The sequence below is a fragment of the Motacilla alba genome, chromosome 12 (genome assembly GCF_015832195.1).
Source record: "Motacilla alba alba isolate MOTALB_02 chromosome 12, Motacilla_alba_V1.0_pri, whole genome shotgun sequence".
NCBI lineage: Eukaryota > Metazoa > Chordata > Aves > Passeriformes > Motacillidae > Motacilla > Motacilla alba.
This window is the reverse complement of record NC_052027.1, coordinates 556,091-580,308: the sequence shown is the minus strand read 5'-3', so window position 1 is coordinate 580,308 and position 24,218 is coordinate 556,091. Positions and strand designations below refer to the sequence as shown.

Here is a 24,218-nt window from a genome sequence, read left to right as displayed (position 1 = left end):
TCCTTTAACTTTTACCCTTCACACAGAACGGATCATGCACTGCGCCAAGGTCTGCAGGAAACAGTAAGGATAAAATTCATACTATTACACTGTTCCCTTCATTTCTTTTTATTCTGCAGAGCTCCGCTGGAAGAGCCAGCACTGGAGAGAGGCACAGATGAAGTCGGCTCAAGAGCACAGGGATTTGTGAGAGCTGGGGCAAACGACACTGCCATGTTTTCCTGAGTGCACCGACAGCAGCCCGCCCCACTTGGGCCAGGGGGACTCTCCAGAACTCAGCCTCTCAGATTAGAAATCCACGAGTCCTGTTAGGCTGAGGAATGCTCTTCTAAACCCCACATCCACAGACAGATGCTCCCTGCCAAAGCAGCCAGGAAGCACAGCCCAGAGGGGAGCGCAGATCCCGTGGCAGCGCTGGCAGGGCGCAGCCCGGGGTGTCGGGGGCTGTGGGGAGCATGGAGAGCCAGCAGGATGCAGCACGCTCCTTCCCCCCAGCCAGGGAGGAGCTGCAGCCCTGCCCTCCCGCCTCCCGCTGTGCTCCAGTGTACAAGCACACGACACAGCAAGTTAGAGAGGGGCAACATCCTGCATGAACAGCCTAAAACAAGCCCAAGGATTTTACTGCTTCGGTCTCAGGACAAAAAATTCCTGAATCCAATCTCCACAAATGGTTCTGCAGCTCCCAGTTACCAACCCCTGTCACAGTAAGGATTGCTGAAGGCTGAAAGGCAGCAAGCAGCACTCACCCTCGCCTTCATTCCAGAGGGGCCATGTGGCCACCCTCAGCACCTCCAGCAAACCTGAAGCAGAACCTGACACCCCCTTCCAAGGCACTGGAACGTGCCCCAGATAAAGCACATCCACACACAACACCCAGAAACCAAACTGATGTATTGACTATGGGCCATGCCTATGTTCCACACTAAAACCAACAGCAGAAAATCACTTCAGGGTCTGTTTGATGTTCATGCTGGTTGGGCTTTCTTCCCCTTAAAGAATCTAGAAGATCAGCAAGGGATGAAAGACTGTTTCTTTGGGAATCCAGCACTTCTTAGTGTGGTCCAAGGGGGGACAATACGAAATGTCACTGACCTGTGGCTGCTGGCAGCTCTTTGACAGCAACTTCCTCTTTGTTTTGAGCACTTTCTGCTTTCCTCTCACCCGTTTTCTTCCACCGTTTATTTACTTGATCCACCAAGAACTTGAATTCACTTCTGTGTTTGTTTCCTGGAAGGTACAGAGCATCAGTGAGCACCCCCACAGGACTAGGGCATGGCACAAACACTGCAAGGATGTGACCAGAAACGGACACCAAAACTGAACCAAAAGCATTTTTGTCACAGCAGATGAAAAGCACCCCAGCACTGTGACACGTTCCACATTCTATCAACGATCCCAGCCCGTGTCTGGGCTGTCACAGAGCTGCCCACAGGCCCGAGCACGGGCACAGATGAACACTTCAGGCTCTGTGTCATGCCCATTACACTGCTGGGATTCAGATCCTGCAAGTGAGGTAATAATCCAAATACTCTCTGCACTTTCAGTCGTGTTTTAAGCACTCCTCTGGTGCTCAGCCAAAGCAATGGAATTGTTTAAGCTGGATAGTGCAAATGCTTTACTCAGAGGCTGGGAAAATAGCTGGTGTCCTCAGCAGGACACTGTGGGTCACCTGAGCCTGGCCAGGCAGGGGGAGCCCAGTGCCAGGAGGGGACAGCCAGGCTCCCAGGGAACAGGGACAGGAGGAGAGGGAACGGCCTCAGGCTGGACTCCAGCAGGAACTGCTCCTCAGAAAGGACTGTCAAGCACTGTCACCTCCCGAGGAGCCCATTCCAATGACTGACCACCCTCCCAGTGAAGAAATTCTTTGATGTACTCCATGATAAAACACCAAGTTCTGCCCCACAGAAGGAAACAGATTTGACACAGACTCCCTTTCCCTGAGTAGCTGAAAACACCACATAAGGCCAAAAATTCTGTTAATAAAAAGCAAGTTCTGTCCCAGATGTCGTGTCTGAGCTGCTGCACTCTCATTATGGAATTCCTCTGGCACTCCAGTTTTTCCAGCATTACTATCTTTTCTTGTGCTGGCTCGTGGCAGAACTACAAAGCTTTTTGAGCAGAAATGTCCTGGCACACAAGCACTGCTCAGCCACTCTGTAAATCACTGTGGTGCTGAAACGACACCCCAAGCACATCCCTCCAAACTGCAGCAACGCAAACCAGCCCCAGACAGAAGGACAAATATTTAAAACACAAGACAAAGCAGCAGATCTCCAAAGAGCACGGCAAATGAAAAGATTTATAAGCAGAAAAGGCAACCAAATTTTTTTTTCAAAGATGTATTTCCTTTCCTGTAGATTTTTTAACTCTTTAAATAGAGAGCACAAAAAAAGCAGAGTGGGCTGAGGCTGTCCCCCAGTCCAGTGGGGCAGAAGGAAATGACAGTGGCTGCAACTGCCAGGCAGAGCTCCCAGCCAGCTCCCATCCTCAGGTTCATCAAGCCAAAGTATTAATTGCTACTTCATAAACAGCAAAAAAATGCCAACAGTGCAACGAGCAAATTGCCAAGAGCCTGGGAAAGTGCAAAGAAGCAGAAAAAAAGCATTTTCTCCCAATTAGTCTGTCCTGCTTTTCCCCAAGGCTGTTCACAGCCCCAGTGTGTTTTTTCATATGGTAAAGCAGAACAAAAATATATTTGAGGGTTTTTATTCAGAATTTACACCAGAGTTCATTCATTCATTCATTCAGCTGGGAATTAGGGTCTGGGGTGCAAATGCTGTAAAATAAAAGGAAAAAAAAAAAGCTTCATTGTGTAATAAAGCTTTTTAAAGCTTTAAAGTCCATCTGTTTTACAGTGAAATAATGGCATGTGCCATTATTTTTCATGCTTATGATTTCTGCCTTATTATGAGAAATAATTACCTGACACCACTTACCATTTGCCTCTTTGGTCAGTATTTTTCATTAATTTTAAAACCCTATCTTCCCATTAAAATACTTTTCTACCTTCCCCTTTTCCCTGTTTTTTTTTAACTTCTCAATTTTCAGTTAATCTACTTGGGACTATCAAGATCTCCAAGTGATTAGTTTTGTAGCCATGCCCTTTTAGCAACCTGAACTCAATCAAATACCTGTCTTTGAAAAATTAAGACAGTATTTAATATATTTTTGTTCTAAATGTGTACAACAGGCCAAGAAAATAAAACCAGGAGCAGGAAGGCCAGTGCCCTGGGGGGCTCAGGAAAGCCTTTCAGAGCAGTTCTGCTGCAGAGGGCTCCCAGTGACCACAACTGCACATCCCACACCCTGCTCTGCTGCTTTCATGCCAGCAAACAGGGCAGCACACTAAGAGAGAACAAAGTGCATCAACAGAGAAGCCTTTGGAGGCAATCAGTGTGTCTATCTCAGCTCAAAGGAAAAGAAGGTGGATTTAAAAGCAAAATGAGGTGAAATTTGCATGTTACTTACGATATTCAGCGTGGATCTCATCTATTTCTTCCTCTGTCTGGTCCTTTGTGAAGGTCAAGCTCTACAGAAATCACACAAATGTTTTTAACATAAATAAAAAGAAATTACAGACTTTAAACTGGAAGAAGCAACTGATTGTTTTTACCCCCCAGCTTTGAGTACCTCATCACATTAATCCACATTTCCAGGACATGCCCACAGCGCCCTGCCCTGCTTCCACCGAGCCAGCCCATGTAACACCCAGCACATCTGGGCCATAAAATATTTCCTACCACTGTACAACAAACAGGCTTCAAAAGTCACCAAAGTATCAGATGTCATGGGAAAAGAACAGGCGCCCTTGCTGACCCGGGAGCATGGAATTTGCTAGCTAAATCCTAGAGAATTCTAGGAAGCAAAATATTCCCCACACTGCCATGAAGGGTCAAAATCTTCCAGCATGGCCAAGGAGAACTCAACCCAGGAATTTTTATTGCAGTCAAAAATTGCTCCCACTTAAAGGGTTTGGGCATAAAGCTCAGCAGTGCACCCAGGACTGGCCATGACAAATGTGTGGTGTGAGAAAATCAGGTTCACTACAGGATGCTAAATGTGAATTCTAATATGCAAGCTGGGAATTCCCACAATAAAGCAGTAGGCAGACACTCCCAGTGCCCTCCCTGCAGCTCCTGCTGGCCACCCCTCTGTGAGAGCCAGGATCAGTCACTTACATTTTCACCAGGTTTGTTACACTCCAGCTGAACCCGAATCTTCTCGTTCTTTTCCAGCTCTTTAACAACCTCTGCAACTGTTTGGAAATACAAGAAAGGGATCACTGAAACAGGAGCTGGGTAATAAAAAGCTGTGACAGCACAGACTGAAACTACCCTGCATTTAAAGCACAAACAGCATTAGCCCTCCGAGAGGGAAAGCTCAGACTCCAGTCCCAGGCAAACTGCTGTCTTTCCACATCCTACCAAACCTCCCTCCTGCACACAGCAGTGCTTGTGCACACAGGCTGCCATTCAGAGAGATTTTCCATTCTACACTGGATGTTTCAATGGAAGACACAATAATTGCATCTACTGTTTATCTTACTTTGTCCCCCAAACCACCTTCCAGGGCAACAGAACCACGTGCAGGCTCAAGGGGAAAATCCACAGAGGAATTACAGCCAACCTCACCAACTGTCAGACACATCCAAAGCCTATAAACAACATAACTGCAGCATTTAACTGGAGCCACAGCTATGCAGAACCCTGCACAGTTTACTTTGACATTTACTTCTACAAATCTCTTTCTGCATTTCATCATCTCCACAGCACTGCCAAGCAGCTGTGGGCAGTTATTAAAACAAACACTTCACCACACAGCGAAGAAGGCAGAACAAAAGCTCGTTAAGCTGTGGAAGAACAAAACCTGTTCCAAACTGGTTTAAGCACACTCCAGGAATTTGGCACCTGTGCTTCCTCAGAAGCCCAGCTACTGGTGTTCCACAGCGACCTCAGGCTCCCTGCTACCACCCAAAATGCACATAGTAAACCCCAGTGTGGGTTTAATCATTCACCCTCTGCGCACAGGTCCTGCACACAGGAGGAGTGAGCCATTACTGGGGAGAGCAGCTGAGTGCACCCCACGCAGCCCAGCACCTTCCCTCCCTCTGGGAGAGCGAGGCAGGGGCTGGCTCCCTCCATCCCTCACCAGCACGGAGTGAAGGCTCACCCCAAGCACCCAGCAGGCTCAAGCAGTGTTTTGCACTGATCTTGACTCACCAGGATAAATCCTCCCAGCTCCAGTTCTCCCAGCAGCCAAACCAGGGCAATGGCAACCCCGAGAGCTAACAGGAGGGGAAATGCAGACTGATGGCTTGGGATGGCAGCAACCTCCCTGCAGCCTCTCACTCACCTGATTTGGGGTTTAGAGAATCACACTGAGCATTGTACATGTGCACAAACTCCTGGTGTCTCTTAATGAGCTGCTGGCGGGTCCCAGAGGTAGACAGGCCATGCTCCTTGAGCTTCTTCCTCAGATCTCGATCCGACAGCAGGTTATAAACAACTTTGGACATCAGCTTCCTTTTGTGATCAGAACTGCCAAAGGAAAACAAAGAGACTTTATTTAATTAGTGCTCCTATGAAAATCAAACTATTTACAATTACTTAAGGGTACTTCACCCACTCAGGATAATGTACACATGAAAGAAACTTGGGTTTTCCACCCCAGTGCTGGCCATGGCTCACTTGAATCAGCTGGAGAAATATTAAAAGTACTAAAACATCAAGCCGAAACTTAAATTAGGAGATTTTTCAGCTTTCTGGAAAAATGTCTTTGAGAAAAATAGTCCTGTACCTAAAGGCAGCAGTTCCCAGCTAACAGAAAGGTGGTTTGGTGATTCAGAGAGAGACATTAAAGATAAGTAACAGTGCTCCCAGGGGAATAACATCTAAAGCCAAAATTTACTGCTTTCCACTGCTTTCTGTCAGGACTCAACATTCCTGGCACAGCTGGGGAAAACATCTTAATTACAGGAAACTGCCAGAGAAAATTCAAGTCCTAGCACAACTTTTGTCACCTAAAATTAGCAGAACATTTCCTCCTGTCAAAGGAGCTCAGGCTTCCCTACACCTCCTGGTGAGATACTCCCAAACCAGGAAAAACAAAGGGGCCAAAACCCATCTGCAGCCTTACTCATCCCTCTGTGACTGCAGTAATTCATACAGGAACAGCATTTAATTAGACATTTTTCTTTCTGCAGCAAAATAAAGCTCAGCTGCATTACTCTGGATTAGAGAGCAGTTAGCAGCTAACTGTGAAAATGATAGATTTATTTGAAAACTATTCAGCACTTTCAACTTATCACATTGGAAATTTCCAAGGTAAAAAAAAGTCTTATACAAAAACTGTCAATAATTCATTTACTCTCATCCAGCCCTGTAGCATGGCTGGTAAACAGAAGATGGATTGCCACCATACACTCTTCAGGGAAGCTTTTCTCAGATTCTTTGGGGAAATATAAAAAATTTTGCAGAATAATTAAAGTAAATATTTTGAAAGTCCTACAGAAGCTTGGTGCATACTCCAGCTCACCAGCAGCATGACCTGCAGTGTACTGACAGCTTTCCAGCAGCCAGCCACAGGAAAACACCTCACAACAGGTTTAAATCCTAATGCTGGTTGGGTTTCCCCGTGCCTGAGAAACACGGTGCTCCCTGGAAACACATTCCCATGTTGGAATTACCCCCGTGGAGCTGCGGGGGTTAAACGAGCGGTTCTGCTGGAACTGCTCAGCTGTTAACACAGCCTGGTCTGGGAATAAACAGAGCCCAAACAGAGCTCACTCTCCTCAGGGAAGCGCCGGGGATGTGCTGCCAGCAGCAGCAAACACCAGGGCCACGTCCAGGCACTGCCAAGGGCCAGCAGAGCCCCAGAGCTGCCAGCCCCAGGGGCAGGGTCTGCTGTGACACCTGTGAAGGCCTAAGCAGCCTAGAGATTAAATAAGCAGAACTTTAAATCCTGTTAGGGACATGGGCGTGACACCAAGGACAGATCTGGCTGATTTTCCCATTTATTAAGAACAGAGAAAGCACTAAACCACTCCAAATGGAAATTAAATGTAACATCGGATTTCAATATTCATTTAGCTTTTTTTTTTCATCTTGAAAGTCCTTTAGCTTACAGATTGCACTCTAAGCATGACTGGGCAAAACAAGAGCTTTAACATAAAATTACTTTCTAATTCAAGTTTCAGGGGAATTGGGAAAACAAGCATTGAAGTACAAATCCTCCCAGTTCTTCAGTCTGATCAGCCAGAAATAAAAACAGCCTAAATTTCTGCTGTAAGTAAAACAAACTGAAAAGCCACTTCTGATGTGAATGTGGTGACCATGACCAATGCTGGGGCAGGGGCACAAAGCCAAAGGAATGCATCAATCTTATGGAAATCGAGATCTTCAGGAAACCTCAACAGCCCCACAGAGAGGAGAGAAAGGTGCAATTTTTATTCTTTAACTTGACAGCTATTGAAGAAAATGTCTCTTGGCACATCTGAGCCAAAGGAAGCAATTCCTTCACCAAATGAAAAATGGGAATCAGTGTTATCTGAAGGGAATTTTAATGCTGGGGAGCAGAAAGGTGACAAGAAAAACACACAGGCTAAGCTCTCCCTGTGCTGAATTTTTTAAAGCATTGCCCCCTGTTTTCTTGCCACCAAAAGCCAAAGAGTAACTGAGCTGGCAAGCCACACTCTTTCTCAAGGGGGGACAATCCCCACAGTGATCTCAGAGTGCTCTACAGAGCAGGGAAGCCAGAAACAATCACAAACCACCACGGTACAGCCCAGCAGCACCCAGCTCTCAGCCCAGCAGGGCTCAAAGCAGCCACACGCACTTGGGAGCTCTCAGAGCTGCTCCTTACCTTCGCAGGCTGTCCTTCTTCTCCTCTCTGGTCAAGCAGCTATCCAGGTGCTTGTTTATATATTGCTCCAGAATAGCAACCTCACAAACAGGACATTCCACTGAAAGCAAGGGAGAAGGGATTTACTGGTGGATGTAACAGCAAAGAGCCAATGTTTTCCTCTGAGAGAGGAACAGTTGGGACAGTAACAAAGCACACTAGTCCTGAGCTGTCTGGGACAGTAACAAAGCACACTAGTCCTGAGCTGCCTGTTACTGAACTGGAAGTTACAGCTTAGTTCTCAGAACAGGAACAAATAACACTAGACCCTCTCACTGCAGCTGTTTCACAAATACTGTCTGATCAACTGCTCTGCATTTGTGGAAATAATTTCTATGTGGTGCGTGCTCAAGGATTCAAAAAGATCATAGAATGGGGGAAGCAAGTGGAAGTTTTAATTGCTCAAAAATAAACAAGCAGTAAAATTTCACGTGAGTTTTAACTTATCAACACAAGCAGGTCTGATGTAAAACCACGACAGGTTTCCTGTGCTCCTTTCCTGGCTGTGGTACCTCTTTCAGCAGGATCCATCCAGCTAATGAATGCACATGAACTTCAGAGCTCCAGATGAATAAATCATTAAACAGAACAACAGCTAAATTTGAACTAATAAGAACCAGGGGTGTACTCCTACATGGTGTTTTGTTTTAATTCTGGCTTTTAGCTAGGTCAATAGGATGGCTGCCAGCACATCAGAACTAAGAGGATTCTGCCATTTCATTGTGGTCGATTGGTATAAATGAGCTTTTTCATGCTTCAAAGTAAATTCATCTTAACTCTCTAGAATTACAAAGAATAAAGCAGATGACTCTTTTGGAGAGCGTGGAAACAAAAATATTAAGAGAACTGCAGCCATGCTCATTTTGAGTTCAGGCTCACCCCTCAAATAACAAACACATTATAAAACAACCTGCTCAAGGATACAAGAGCAGAATAAATGCCAGTGTCTGCCTAGTCATTAGGGGGATGGAGAAGAGAAATTACTTCATTTTTACTAAGACTGTTGCACAACTATTGTTTTTCCGTGTTGTTACTCAAAGCAAAGGAATCCACAAGCACTGAATTCCACTGAACTCCTTGGCAGCAGCTGGAGCTTGGAGCAGAGCTGTCCCACACGAGCAGCAACGTGAAGGCAGCACGGGCAGTTAAGGGGCAAGGAGCTGAACGTGCCAGCACAGACCAGAACCACGAGGAGAAACAGGCTGAGTGCCACCTTCTGAGGGTCCTCTAACAGGAACAGCCAGCCACACGTGGGGGAGAGAGCAGGACAGAGCCAGGAATCAAACGCCTCACCTTTCCTGTCTCCTTTGAGCACAGAGGTAGAAGGCTTTTCATGACTTTGGGTGCACCCAGCAATCTCTTGTGATTTCGCTTTGCTGTCTTCACCACCAGCCTCTGCAGAAGTGCTGTGTAGGTCATGGTGTTCCTCAGTTTTGAAACTCTTCTGAGCAGTCCACGCCAGGCCACCCGCCTTCGTGGAGGTGCAGACTTTGTCCTTTCTTAAGGAGCTGCCAGTCCCGGGCAGCTCTTTAGACTCTGGCTGAGAACCAGGGCTCCAGTGGCTCTCGGCTGGACGCTGGCTGCAGGCGGGTGGGGAAGGAACCGGGGGAGCTTCCAACACCAACTGCAACAGCTGCTGCCTAGAAGCACCAGGAGAAAACACGCAGCTAGAGAAAACACACACTGGAGGGTGTGAGGAACTTGAGAACTTGTTTGCCAACACACGCTCTCCTTTGGCTGTGAAAATGCTGGAACTCGGGGCAAAAGAGGAGGGAGCAGTCCCACACGGCTTCTCCCAGAATGTGGTTTTTTGGGCTCATGAGCAGCTGGGTGATGACATCTCACAGTCCCACACCCCAGGGACAGAAGAGCCAGGGCACAGCAGACACTCCTGGCACAGTCCCCTGCTCTCGAACAGAACATTGTCACCTGCCACCCCCTCCCAGCACCAGAGTGAATTAGTCAGATTTCTCACTCATCACAGAAACTCTGCCAGGTGTGACTGGAGAGATTCGGACAAGCATGACTCAACTAGAAGCTCATCCATCACTCAGCAAGCCCAGAGAAAGCACACAGTGATGGAGAGGTCCAGCCTCTGCCATCACCAGCCTGCCCAGCTCAGCTGGGAGCTGATCCTTCAGCAAACATCAGTTGTACATCATGTTTAAAAACCTCTGCATATTTGTTTATGGTCTCAGCGTTATCTGTGATACTCTCAAGAACTTAACAGAGTGCTACGAGCTCTGAGCTGACACAATTTTACCTTCTTGGCACAAAGCAGTAACTGCAGCACAGCTGACAATGCTCAGTTTATGAGCAGAGCAGCCTCCTTCCCTTTGAAGGCTGAGAGATGAACCAAGCAGGTGTCAGCAAGCCCAGATCCACCAGAACAGCCACTAGCCAAACCCTCCTGCGAGACCCATCCTCCTCAGCCACTGAGATGGGTCAGGGCAGGGAGTTAAAACCACCTCTTTAAAGGATGGTTTCTAAACATCCTCCCCTCCAGCATCCTCCCTCTGCTTCAACAACAGCATAAACAGCTTCCCAATTTTTCCTTCAGATCTGTAACACCCACAAAAACTAAGTGTCCTCCATCAGGCTCCTGGTTCCCATTTTACAGTCTGTTTACTTCTCTCTTGCTGAAGCAGCAATGAAGCAGAGTTGCTGGGAATCTAGGGCTTCCACATAAATAAATCCCGAGGAAGAGACAGAGCTGTGAATCTTCCTAGGAAGAACTCACACAGAACAGTCCCAACTGCACTAAAAGCCATGTATCTCCTTGAAATTGCTCCTGCATTGCTGCTCAATCACTGTATCAGCAACGACAGCACCTGCTCTCTCCAGCACCCAGAGTCGATGTGTTTATTCCTCTGACTCACTGCCTGTCGAGTAACCCTGACTAGGAAACAGAGAGAAACTTGACAGCAAAAACATTTTTCTTCCCTATGTATGAAGAAAAGAATCTCTGGTTTTCAGCAAGGATTACTACTTTTCCATTGAACAAGGTGATGCAGAAACTGACACATTTTCTCAAAATAATCTCTTTAGTAGAGGGCAATGAAATCAATTCTTTACACTTCACACAAAACTTTACCTGTTATTTTTAAAGATACTGGCCTCACTGCAACTGATAAGAGAAGTCTTCATTAAGGTCAGCTCGTGCAAATACTGCTCCTCATCTTCCTCTCCTGGCCTGGCCAGAGCCATGAGTTCTGCCCCAGAGCACAGAGAGGTGAGGGAGCAGCAGAGTGCTCATGGCAATGCCCCCCAGGCTCCTGCCCCACTGGGGTCAGGGTGAGCCTGCGCCAGGCTCTGCACAGCCTCAGCCCCTGCAGCCTGCCCAGCCTGCTCCTCTGCCTTCACACACAGAAACAGCACGGCAGAAGGAAGCACAGGACACCTCCACTCCCACTGAGAGCCCACCCTGTGCACAGGGAGGGAGCTGCATCCCCCCACATCATCCTGCAAACACCTGATGCTGAGCAGAGCGCAGATGGGATCAGCACTCCATCGGCTGGAATGATTCCCGTTCCCTGCCCAGGCTGACCTTGGAGCACAGCTTTCACTCTGCTAAGTGCCACCACCATTACCATTTTCTTCCCCTCCAGGCCTGACTTAAGAAATGGGTTTGCACTTTGTGAAATGCTGAGAAGATTTAAGGCCTAATTTTCATAAACGTCAAACTACCCAAGGCTCAAAGCCACGTTAGAACAGACTTGATCTTTCAAACACGCCGAGCCCTTCAAGCCCTGGACTGTGGATTTGGCTTTGGGGACAGCCAAGGGGAAGCCAAGCAGATGGAGAAAGAGGGGGAAGACAGAAGATTTGTCCTGTAGCAACATCAGAGGACAGAGAGCAGTGCTGCTCTGACTGAACCATACCCACCCCATGTCACGCTCTCCAGGACACAAGCAGTGTCCCCTGAGCTCAGGGCACAGCCCCAGCCCAGGTGCCAAGCCCTGGACACCACGCTGACCACTGCCTGCACTGGCCCAGGGCTCTGTCCCATCGGAGCAGCCAGCAGGGAGCCTTTCCCACCCAGACCCTGCACTGGCTCCCTCCAGCCGGGCCACACCGGGCTCCACAGCCCCACTGATCCAGCTTCCTGTGAGGAACTGATTGAAGCCCAAGTCACAAAAGGAAAGGTTATTGAACTACTCTCACTGGTAAGATTTATACTGATCCATTAAAGCAGTCCAAAAAAAATTAACATTTAAGATTCAATATCATAATGGATCCAAGTCAGCACTACTTGTTCCCCACAAAATTAGACATTAACAAAAAAATAGTAATCCATTTATCACTAGGAAGCACCAGAATTCAAGCTGAAACAGGGGAACTGTAGGATTTAAATTACTCAAATAAATCAATTAAATCTAGTAGTGGTCATATAGAAGATTAGATCTATCTACATTCTATGATCTTCATCAGAGAAAAATTCTCTCATGAAACAAAGCCATCAGCTGAACTATGCTTCTTGTCACTTTCGAAGCCAAGAGTCTCATGGACTTCCAGCTCCAAGTTAATTTCAGAGAAAAAGATGAAAGTGCGTTTGTCTCCTACAGAGACAGAACACCCACAGAATTCCCAGCAAATCACTGAGCAGCTTCTCATCAAAAGAAAACAGATAATACCAGGAACTTCACGTATCTACTGATGTATCATCTGTGATACATGTTGTGATACTGTTGTGATATTTTACCAAGCCATATTATTCTGTTGTTCCTGTCTTTTAAAGGGATGTGAATTCAAAAATGAATTAAAAACAAACAGAAAAGTAGCTAAGAAATCAAGCTGAAAGCACGGCACTCCATTACTTTCCTTACCCAAGAAAACTCACATTTTTAATCTCTCAATACCTATATTTTTCCCTAGCCAGTGACTTCACCAAAAGAATGCTCTTGCAAGGTGACCATAACCACTGGGCAAAATCCTTCCATTCAGAATCTCCCCTGCACACACAGGAAGGATCTTGAAGTAAATCTTTACTACCATTATCTCCCCACAGAATCCTGACATACCTGTTGACTTCCTACACACTGCCAGAGCAGAGCAGCTAGCCAGAAGCAGAGCCAAAATAAGCTTGGGAAACTCTACATCCCTCGAGTGTGCAGTAACCTTCAGCCAGAACACTGCAGGATCTTCCCAAAGTGCAAACACTCCTCCTGGACAATGTGGCACCACAACTGCTCTGCTCAGTTCCCACAGCGCTCCTCTGCAGGGCTCTGAGCCAGGGGTCACACAGTCACACCTTGTCCCACCACAGAGAGCAGCTATAAAATTACACCAGTACCTGGCAGAATTAAAGCTCTTCACTAGATCATCTAAAATCCGGTTGTTTTTCAGGTCAGATTCCGAGACTGCCTATAAAAGAAAGAAAGAAAAAGCAAAAAAAACCAAACCCAAAACAAACCTAAACAAACAAACATTCAAATGCAGTGAAAACAGCAAGTGCCCAGAAAATGTTCAGGTGATCAATAACTTGCTTCTTGGCTTCATGCCTCAACTACCCCCACGTAAGTGCTACAGGAATTAAGATGCTTAAAGGGTAAACACTTCTTCCCCAAAAATACCTCATATTAAAATAACACCCTGAGAACTTAAGTCTGGAGTATTAAGGTAACAGGTAAAAACAAAGCATAAAGCTAAAGAAACACAGCCCAGCGTGCCCAGGCTCCAACAATGGTTTATTGCAGCACACGTCTAATGATTTTGAAAACCAAGCCAAACCATCTTCTGAAGGTGGTAAGAACCTTAAGCAACAAAGCATGAAAACTGATGAAGGGAAATGTTAATCTTCTGATTATGGAATGAAAATATTAATTATGAGCTGCCTTTGTGCATTCAGTTCATGCTTTTTAAACAATTTCTGATTTTTACCTCACTGCAACTCTCTCTGCTCTTCTTTTAAACAAAGCTTTTATTATTTTTTTATTTTATTTTTATTTTGAGATGAAATGGGGCCACTCACACACGGAAAATAAAGCGCTTGTATTTCAGCACTGCTGGTTTAAATGACGGAGTATTTTAAGTAATTAACAGTGAATGTTTTGTGACAGACTGTACACACAGCCCTGAGCCAAAGCCCAGGCCTGATGCTCCATCCCCTGCTGCCTGCACTGACAGAGGAGCACCTCTGGAACAGGAGAACTCCAGATGCAAGAGCTCCACACTTGGCCCACGCAATCAGAATTGATTATTTGGGGTAGTCCAAAGGGAAAAGCTCCTGAGATTGGCCAAAAGATAAAAAATAAACTGAGGGGGAAAAGCAAACCGAAACCACACTTACCACACAGCATGTTGGACACTGCGTTTTGTAGGACAAGGACTTGCGGATACAGAGGGAACAATCTGGAAAGAGGAAACACATCACTCTGAACATTAGTCCAAATGCAGTCCCACGTCCCTGCTCCTGTATTTCCTTGTTGTACAATACATGCCAGCTATTCCACGATACATAAATACTGAAAATACACCATTTCTACATGGAATTGAGATTATCATTGCTGCAAAAGAACCCCTATTTTATGCAAACACGTTTCAACACCAAATATCAGCTCCTCCACCTAAAGCTGATGCTTGTTTCCTTTTGCTCCCCAGTGCAAGAAACCCTTCATCAGCCCCACCCCTGCAGCAGAGGTTGCTCTGCTCACTCCCCCACCATGCTGGGTTTTTGACACGACTAATGCTGATCACTTTCACCTTCCTGCATAGCCCCAGACAAACTCCCAATCCCCAGCTTTCCCCAGGCTCTTCTGCCCCTTCCCAAAACAATACCTGCCTGCTGTGGAAAGAAGAGGCTAAGAAGGAGGGGAGACAGCACTGAAATGCTGAGAGACAGCCTAATGTCACCTAATGTCACCTCACCGTGCCAGCATGCCTCCACAGACAGCGTAGTGAAACACACCACACTGTCACAGTCAATTTCTGCGTTTGCTACACTTTGTCAATTTATCCCGGAGCTTTCACAGCCACTTCAGGATTTAAAAAGCCCCATCATTCACCAGGAAAACACTCCCTCACTAGATCATCACGGCTCAGAGTCTCAGCACTAGCTCCTGAAAGAGATCTGCATTTCATAGGCCCTCTGGGAACGCACTGGAAAAGCAGCAGAAGCATTAATTAATCCCAGAATGGTTTGGGTTGGGAAGGACCTTAAAGCTCATTTCATCCAACCCCCTGCATGGGCAGGGACATCTTCCACCAGACCTGGTTGCTCCAAGCCCAATCCAACCGGGTCTAATGCACCAATTAACACTTAAAACTGCAAACCCATCTAGATGCTCAAAAACTACTACCTACATAGTAAGAAGTACTATGAAGAAGTACTACTTTCTTCTATGAAGAAGAAATAGGGTGAGAAACCCGTAAGGAACCAAACTTCAGCTGTATGAATAGGAATGAAGTGGCAGATCCAGGCTGCCAGCACCCGGCAGCCCAGCACCTTGCCATGGGCCAGGCCCAGGGGTGCAGGGCTGGCTGCTTGGAGCCGCTGTGCCCCAGGCTGGCTGCACCACCAGCAAGTGAAGAATTTCCACTTTTGTGGCTCCCCACACCGGCTTCAAGGGTGACAGCTTTGCCAAGCTAAACTAACCTTCATTGCCAAACTGCAATGTCCCCCTTCACGGAAGGAAGTGCTACGGTTTCTGAACCAAACAATCACAAGCATTTATTTTAACGTGAGAAAAGGCAAGGTACTTCCCTCCTAATCTGGCTCCAGCAAAGCGCCTGGGGCCAGGCTCCAGCAGATATCTCCCCGGGCAGACAGAGCAGCATGGAAAATTTGAGTTTTTAATGCTCTGCACACAGAACTTTGCATTTGTACCACCCTCAAGACGTTAAGAAAGATATTTAAATGCAGAATGCCAGATGCCACATGTTTGTATTACAGCAGGAACTACACGAGGGAACGTTCTGTCTGCTTCCATCCTGCAAAGCCTCTCCCAGCTTCCATGGCAAAGTGAATCACAGAACCGACCCTGGAACAGTTTGGGTGGGATGGGACCCTAAAGCCCAGCCAGGGCCACCCTGCCGTGGCAGGGACACCTTCCCCTGTCCCAGGCTGCTCCAGCCCCATCCAGCCGGGCCCTGGGCACTGCCAGGGATCCAGGGGCACCACAGCTGCTCTGGGCACCTGTGCCAGGCTGCCCACCCTGCAGGGAAGCTTCTGAACCGCCGATGTAAGCCCGTGCTCGGTGCGGGGGAAGCCGCTCCCCTCGGCCGGCACTCCAGGCCGCTGCGGCTCCTCTCCGCGTTCCCTGCCGGCGCCGGGCCCTGTCCGAGCCGGCGGAGCAGCCCCGGCCCGCCCGGCAGCTCTGGGCAGCCCCGGCCCGCCCGGCAGCTCTGGCAGCCCCGGCCCGCCCGCACTCACAGCTGTGCGAGCACTGCGGGATGATCACGGCGATGCTGAAGTAGTCGAAGCAAATCCCGCAGCGCAGCAAGTCATCCACGGCCTGCAACGAGAGCGGGGTGAGCGGCACGGCCGGGACAGCGCCCCGGACCCCGCCCGGCCCGGCCCGGCCCCGGCCCGCACGCACCTTCAGCGGGGCCAGGCCGGGCGGCCAGGGCGGCTCGAGCAGCGGCATGGCCCGGGCCCGCTCCGCTCCCGCTCCGCTCCCGCTCCCGCCGCGCCGGGCCCGCGCACCGCGCACCGCCCGCTTCCGGCCCCGCTTCCGGCGGCGCCCCGAGCCGCGGGGACCGGAACGGGAACGGGGTGGGAACGGGGACGGGAACCGACGGGAACGGGATAGGAACGGGGACGGGAACGGGGACCGACGGGAACGGGATGGGAACAGGAACGGGGATGGGAACCGGGATGGGAACCGACGGGAACGGGAACGGGGATGGGAACCGACGGGAACGGGAACGGGGATGGGAACGGGGACCGACGGGAATGGGATGGGAACGGGAACGGGGATGGGAACCGACGGGAACGGGGACCAACGGAAACGGGGAACTGCCGGGAGTGGGAACGAGAACGGGGATGCGAACGGGAACCAACGGGAACGGGGAATGGGAATGGAGCTACGGGGAACGGGAACTGCCGGGAACGGGGATGGGGAACTATGGGGGATGGGGAGCGGGGATGGAACTGCTGGGAACGGGGATGGGAACGGGAACCAACGGGAACGGGGAATGGGAATGGAGCTACGGGGAACGGGAACTGCCGGGAACGGGGATGGGGAACTATGGGGGATGGGGAGCGGGGATGGAACCGCCGGGAACGGCAGTGAAACGGAATGGCCGAAGGGCGCCGAAGCGGCCGGCAGTGGGGACTGAGAGCTGGGTGGGACCCAGCTGCCGGGGCAGGTTCGGTGTTGGGGCTCGGGAGATGAAGGAGTGCCCCGCTGGATGGGACCCAGCTGCCGGGGCAGGTTCGGTGCTGCCCGCTGGGTGGGACCCAGCTGCCGGGGCAGGTTCGGTGCTGTCCCGCTCGGTGGGACCCAGCTGCCGGGTCGGTTCGGTGCTGTCCCGCTGGGTGGGACCCAGCTGCCGGGGCAGGTTCGGTGCTGTCCCGCTCGGTGGGACCCAGCTGCCGGGTCGGTTCGGTGCCACGGAGCCCGCCCGGCTGCGGGGCTGCCCCGGCGCTTTGCTCTGCTGGGATAGTCCTGCTGATTAAACTCGCTGTAGCAGAGGTTTTCACCCGCACACATGAAGCATATTTAACCGCTTGTTATAATACTTTACAGAACAGCACTACCTCCCTCTGCTTACTTCCTTCACAGGTGTGTTTTAAGCCCTTCGCTTTTGCAGCTGCTGCTGATTCAAATGTGCTCTTACCTGAAAACTGTGTCCACCTTTGCCTGATTTTTCCTATGAGTTTTTTTGTAGCAGTGCGATTTCTATGCTCTGATTTTTGAATCAAGCCCAGCTCCCTGGATTGGCACTCAGGAACACTCATATATATCTGAATAAAAGGTACTCCGTGACCCCCATGATGGAGGAGGTCAGAATAAACCATCACAATGGTCCCTGCTGGCCTTGGGCACTGTGAGTCTCTGAATTTATATATTTGAATGGATATGATTACTGCCTGCCCCTTGCCAAAAGTGCTAGAATTTACAGAATAGTGGCATTGCCACTTAAGTGCCTGTTCTTTTCACCTTAAGGAATCCATTTCTGCTTTCTCTGTGAGCTGTGACCTAATTAATTAAACTCCTACAATTTTCTGTTCTCTTCGTTCCCTCATGCACAGGGCAGATCTTGGTTCACACATTCTGACAGGAGTTTATTGGATGGGAATGAACTCACCCAGGAATGGGCACACAGAGTTCATGGGGTCATTTCTGCAGCAACACGTTTATTTTTTAAGTGGCCTGATGAAGAGCAAAGGGCAGTGAATTTACAGCCAAGCACCATCCACACAGACCGCTGCTGAATAAAACACAATTTAAACTATTTCCACGGTAAAAGCACCATAGAAAAGAACCCTGGAAAATCCGTGCTCCCAGCGGAATCCTGCACTCTGCAGGAGCTGCAGAGCATCCAGCTGCTCAGGGTGCAAGGCAGGACGATCCCTTTAGCCCGGGGTGTGTGAGCGTTTCCCGTTGGGACGCAGTGCTGGGGGCTGCCCCAGGGCAGAGCCACCGGGAGGCTCCTTCAGCCCCGCCCGGCCAGCAAAGCCTCCCTGCCGGGCCAGATGTGGGGTTAACAGCCCTGGATTGGGGTGACCCCGAAAGATGAAAAAGTCTCTCCTCCAACCCGTGCCTTCGAAGAAAGACTCAGTAGTCTTCTGTTGTCTGTTCTTCAGGTTGTTTATTGTTGGTTATCTAAAAGATTCTTTTCCTGAACTGCTGTGGCCCGTTCAGCAGCTCAGACAAAGGCACACTGCCCTCCCAGGGGCTGCTGCCATCTTTTATATCACACATTACGTGTTACATGTTTATACTTTTTCCCCAATACCTACTATCTATATTGAATGGTGACTTTCTACTCTAAACCAATCTGTGAGTGCCAACATCACCAAAGACATGGAGGTTAGGAAGGAGAAAGAAGGAGCACAGGGCACACCCAAATCCCTCCATCTTAGAACCCCTGACCCCCATGGAAAAAACTTGGACCCCTGCGTACAAGGCTTAAAACCCCCCTGTACAGCACCCAAAAATCCTTCCTTTCACTTTGTGACTACTTCTACCACAACACCTAAACTTGTGTGTGTGGCTTGTAATTCTTCATACAGAGTTGGTAATTTGCTCCACGGGCTAAGATCCAAACTCCACGTGTGTCTTTGGCTGCATGCCAGGGTCTCCGAGCCCCCTGCCAGCGACTCGGGCCATCCAGGGCACCCAGAGGGATGTCCTGGGTTCCGACACCGGCAATCCCTTCAGCCTGGCCAGCAAAGCCTCCCCGCCCGGCTGGAACTGCCCAAGTGCAGCCCCGGGAGCCCTGCCGGGTGGGGACAGCCCTGCTCCTCTGGGGGAACACTTCCCGCTGTTTCATTGGCACTCTGGGCTTCTGTGGAGCAGGAATAAACTGCTTTATCTCGCTGAACGACCAAGCCATAACTTGTTATTATACACAGAACATATCTCCTCCTTCCGAGCCCCTGAAATACTCATTTAAATTAAAATGCCAGGCGGTCCCAATTGCATTTTCATACACTTGTTGCTCTGTTCTGTTAGCAGAGAAATGTGTGGAAAAGCTTAGCAGGAGGTGGAGCAGCCTGACAAAGCAAATCTCCAAAAGCTACTGATTTTCACTCCTGTTGTTGAGACAAAATTTTAAAGTGGAGTTTTATATCACTCCCATCTGGTTGTGCACAACTTAATAATGTCAAGAGCATTTGCTTCCCCGTGGTGCTCAGTGCCTCATGCAGAAATGTTTTTTCCTCCATGCCCCAAGAAACAAACAGCTCATCCTCAGCTGCCTTTAGTACCTGGATCTTGAAACTACACCTAGCACTCCACCAAGGTCTGCCTCGTGTCCGTGTGTCACTGGACGTTCTTCATTACAGATGTACAAATGCACCACAGAAACAAGCCTCTGGACGCCAGCATGTGGATTGGATGAAAAACCAGCAGAAGAACATACTGTACTTAAAAAGAAAACATCAAACCCCCAAACAGAGAACATTTTGAGTTAATTGTTTCTGAGTATTCTCGGAGATTCCTTAATATTTAAAGCAGTGGAAAGTTTCTCATCATGTCATTCCCAACTGGAAAGGAGAAGAACCTGAAACCATGGGTAAAATCATTCAGAAATATTTAACACTGACCTTGCTCTGCCCTTCTGTTAAAGTTGGCAACCATTTATTGATTTCTCCAGGACTAAATTTATCTGATGTTGAGGCTTTTGGAACAAAAGGTCCCACATGATGGTGGTTTAACCCAGCAGCACCCGAGCCTCACACAGCTGCTCCCTCACCCCCCCACCAGTGGTGCTGGGAAGAGAATCAGAAGGGCAAAAGTGAGAAAACTTGTGGGTTGAGACAAAGACAGTTTAATAGGTGAAGCAAAAGCCACACACACAAGCAAAGTAAAAGAATTCATTCCCTACCTTCCCCGGGCAGTCAGGTGTTCAGCAACCTCCAGGACAGCTGGGCTCCATCTCACGCAGCAGTAACTTGGGAAGACAAACCCCAGTGACCCCCACCTTGGACTGAGCATGATGTCCTGGGTCTGGAACATCCCTTGGGTCAGCCGGGATCACCTTTCCTGGCTGTTTCCCCTCCCAGCCTCCCAGGCACTCCCAGCTCTCTTGCCAGAGGAAAGGCCTTGGTTCTGTGTGAGCCCTGCTCAGACAGGACAAAAACATCTCTATTTATAATCCCTGTGTTCAGCACAAGTCCCAAACACAGCCCCATGCCAGCCACTGGGAAGAAAATCCCCTCTTCCCCAGGCACGAGCAGGATGGAGCAGGCAGAGGATGTCCTGAAGTATCAGAGCCCCTCGGGGGGTGGGCTCAGCCCTGCTGGACCCGCTGGTGTTCTGCCCTGTGGTATTCAAAGGCAGCAGGCTGCAGAGGTGCTGGTGTTCATTTCCTGTCATCAGTCCCTGGCTCCAGCCTCTGTTTTAGTGATGGTCCCACAGCCCGTGCCAGTCCAGGGCAGCCTCGTGTGCACCAGCGGTGCCCAGAGCTCCAAGCACACGAGGCCACAGGAAATGCCAGCAGCCTTTCACCTCTCCAAAGGTTCCCAGCCCAGTGCTGAAGCAGTTTATCACCCCGGCAGGGGTTGTGCTGGCAGGTCCCTCAAACACAGCCTTTGCTGCTTTGGCTGTGCCACAGCTCCACAAGCATCTGGTCATTTCACACAGAAATTACTTGAAAGCACAAATGAAATCCGTTTTCCTTTTTTTTGGTTTTTGGTCTACTGCAATGATTTTAGGCCAGCATAAGTCAGCCAAAAGCATCTTACTGTTTTACAGAGCAGCGTGGAAACTTCCATGAAAATTCTGTGAGAGTTAGCAGCCAAAGGAGCCAGAAATAATATTTAAACTTTCCCCTGGAGTGCTTTAAGATGGACACGATGAATAAAATCGCTCTGGGCATTTCACAGCAAACCAATGCTGATTGAGTTGGGCCTGACCTGAGGGCAGGATGAAATGACAGTGGCTGCAGGACAGGCAGCCTGGGGAGAGGAGGCAGCAGGTGAAGAGGCAGAGCCCTGGCCTGGGACAGCGACACGGAGCCCGAGAATGAGCCAGAGGTGAATCGGCCTTTGCTGGCCTGGGCCCTGTGCCAGCAGCACCGAGCAACACTTGTTGACATTTCAGAGACTTTGTTTTGCACATGCAGATATCTCCCATTTGGACACTGATGCTGATCCACTAAATGTTAGAAAAATCATGAGTAATCTCACCAGCTCCAAACTACTTGAGTATAAAAACTCCCACACTGATAATCCATGCACACTTAGACACAGTGATGGGTCTGTAGTACCTCCCATTCTCTTTGATTGTCTCCCAGCAGGGAATTCCATTGCCAGCTTTGTCCCTTAGAGTCACTCTTTGGCTGTTTGGCTCTTAGCCTGGGTGCAATTCCCTTCCCCACCATTCAAAATGAACCAAGGGGGGAAAAAAAAGGAAAAAAAAAAAAGGCTGAATTAAATTAATTCAGCTGCTTGCAGAAACACGAGGATGCTGAGCATTTTGAGAATGAGAACCTGCAAGAGCCCAGAAACAACATCCCAGCCCCAGGAAAGGCTGAGACCCTTCCTTCTCAGTGGGAGATGACTTTCCAGTGCTGGTTTGTCTCAGTGATTCCCTGCAGTCATTCTGTGTGTGACTGCAGCGCTCTGTATCCCACCTGAGACCTGCGGTGGAGGCCACAGGCAGGGGCTGACAAATGGGAAACAACAATCTGCATTCCAACGCAGACAAAATGGTGAATCAGGTGAAATCCAAAGGCAACAGAGTCAACACATCCATGGAAGTGTTTCTTAGCTGACGTTCCAGCTCTCCTGCACAGATTTAGCATTTTTCAGCTAGGAAAGGGACTTGGGACTGGGAAAAGGACTTGGGAGCAGCTTGGACACAAATCATTGCCAGCCCCTTGTGCCACATGTCTGCTGCTTTGCCACCAAAATGTCCCATTTGTCTGCTGCTTCGCCACCAAATGAAGTCCCATGGTTGGGACTTCATTCCTTTGCTAAAAAATGTTAGGGTTGTTCTGCTGCTGTATTCATCCCTTCATGCTGCCTTCCCCTGTTCCTAAGCATGGAGCAGTTCTCAGCCTTTGCAACGCAAGGGCAGCAGACCTCCCTCCACCCCATCTCCCTGCCAGGGTAAGCCATTCCCCAGACATGCCCCTGCTCCTGGGGAGGCTCCTTTATCCTCCCTGTGAAGTACTGGCCCGAGAGCTCCTCACAGGGCTCTGCCCCCTCTGCGCTTCCCAACTCTGATTCAATTAGGAGCTCAGCTTCCACCAGCAGGGCTGCCATGCTTTGCCATGCTTTATGCATTTGTGCCCCCCACCCTGTGCCCAGAGGTGCCCGAGGCAGGGATCCCTCCCACAGCCCGTCCCTGTGCCTTGGCACACTCCAGCAGTCCAGCACGGTCCTGCCAAGAGGCTGATGAGTCCCAGGAGCCACGGGAGATGCATTTCCCTGGATCAGGGGGCCTCAGCAGTCTGGCTGCTCCTCGTGCTGCTGTGTGTCACCTCCAGCTCAGCTCGCTCTGCATTTCCCTGGTGAACTGCTGCTCATCAAATCAGCGAGGGTAAAACACTCAGAACAAGAGAACTACAGAGAGGCAATTTCAGCTTCTGCTGAGCTTAGCCTGTTTGTGCCTGGATTTATGTGCCAGAATGAGACTAAACAGAGGGAGGAGGAACCATTTGTCACCAGAACACATGCAGAAAAAGCAGCTCCAGCCTGTCCGTGGTGCAGCAGCCTGCTCCAGCAGTGCACAAACCACTGCTGATGAGTCTGGGGTGAGATGTGTGCTGGGATTGACGCCAGTGGTGAAAAACAAAACCTCTCGAGTGCTGGCAGCTGAAACACCAGGTAATTACTTAATTGACTCCATGATCTCCACCTCGGAGCAGCAGCCTGCAGCACTCAGGCTAAAAGCAGAAGCCCATTAGTAATTCTGGCAGCAGTTAATGTCCCAGACCATGGAAAGCAGGGACCCAGAGCATGGCTGGTGCAGTGTTGGGAAGCTGAGAGACACCTGCATCCACCCGTCTGCCAGGAGCACTCCCCTCTGCTGGGCCCAGAGACACAGACCCAGAGCGTCCAGAATGAGATCCAGGCAGGGCAATGACACCAGAATTCAAGACCTATCAATAGGAATTTGCAGAGAAGTGAATTAGCCCCGTTCCCTGCGGGGTGGCAGTGGGCAGGCTGGCAGCCACAGGAGTCCCACTGGGACATGGGGAGGTGGGAGCCTGGGATGGGCAGGGGGCACCAGATCCACACAAGGTCTAAACTGGAATCAAGAGGCAAACAGGCCAGCAAAGTCACAAAGATGCTGCAGAGCACCACTGCCAGAATGGGGGAGCTCTGTGGGAACAAAGCCACGTTTGGGGGCCACTTTGGCTGTTGGGTCTGTAAAACATTTCCTTGCATTCCCCTCAGGCAGGCCAGCCCCCGGCAGCACATTCACACACCCTGGGTCTGTCAGCTGCTGCCATCAGCCCTGTCCTGGGGGAGGCAGCAGCAGCCCTGTCTGGAGGGCACAGCAGAGCCACCCCAGCCTGCCACGCCGGGCACACCCACAGCCCAGCACTCCTAACTGTGAGCACTGCACAGCAGCAACCCAGCCTCAACACAGGTAATTGTCCAGTCCAGCTGACTCTGGCAGGAATAAACCCTCCCTGGCACCAGCTGGGCTGGGGACAGTGTGTTTGGCCCTTGCTGTCAGCTCAGGGCAGCGGGGCCA

General features: G+C 49.7%; 1 protein-coding gene across 2 annotated transcripts in view; it reads right to left on the bottom strand.

Annotated features, from left to right (window-relative positions):
* RAD18 (RAD18 E3 ubiquitin protein ligase) overlaps positions 1 to 16,566 on the bottom strand; it is a 28,084-nt gene extending 11,518 nt beyond the window's left edge. For both annotated transcript variants that reach the window (XM_038149362.1, XM_038149363.1), the window contains exons 1-10: positions 16,437 to 16,566; positions 16,271 to 16,352; positions 14,189 to 14,250; positions 13,193 to 13,263; positions 9,193 to 9,539; positions 7,861 to 7,960; positions 5,353 to 5,537; positions 4,179 to 4,255; positions 3,469 to 3,529; positions 1,093 to 1,227 (exon numbers count right to left, since the gene is read on the bottom strand). In XM_038149362.1, coding sequence (XP_038005290.1) covers positions 1,093 to 1,227; positions 3,469 to 3,529; positions 4,179 to 4,255; positions 5,353 to 5,537; positions 7,861 to 7,960; positions 9,193 to 9,539; positions 13,193 to 13,263; positions 14,189 to 14,250; positions 16,271 to 16,352; positions 16,437 to 16,484 — 1,168 coding nt within the window. In that variant the 5' untranslated portion in view covers positions 16,485 to 16,566. The remainder of the gene's footprint in view (positions 1 to 1,092; positions 1,228 to 3,468; positions 3,530 to 4,178; positions 4,256 to 5,352; positions 5,538 to 7,860; positions 7,961 to 9,192; positions 9,540 to 13,192; positions 13,264 to 14,188; positions 14,251 to 16,270; positions 16,353 to 16,436) is intronic.
* Between the last annotated feature and the right edge of the window lie 7,652 nt (positions 16,567 to 24,218).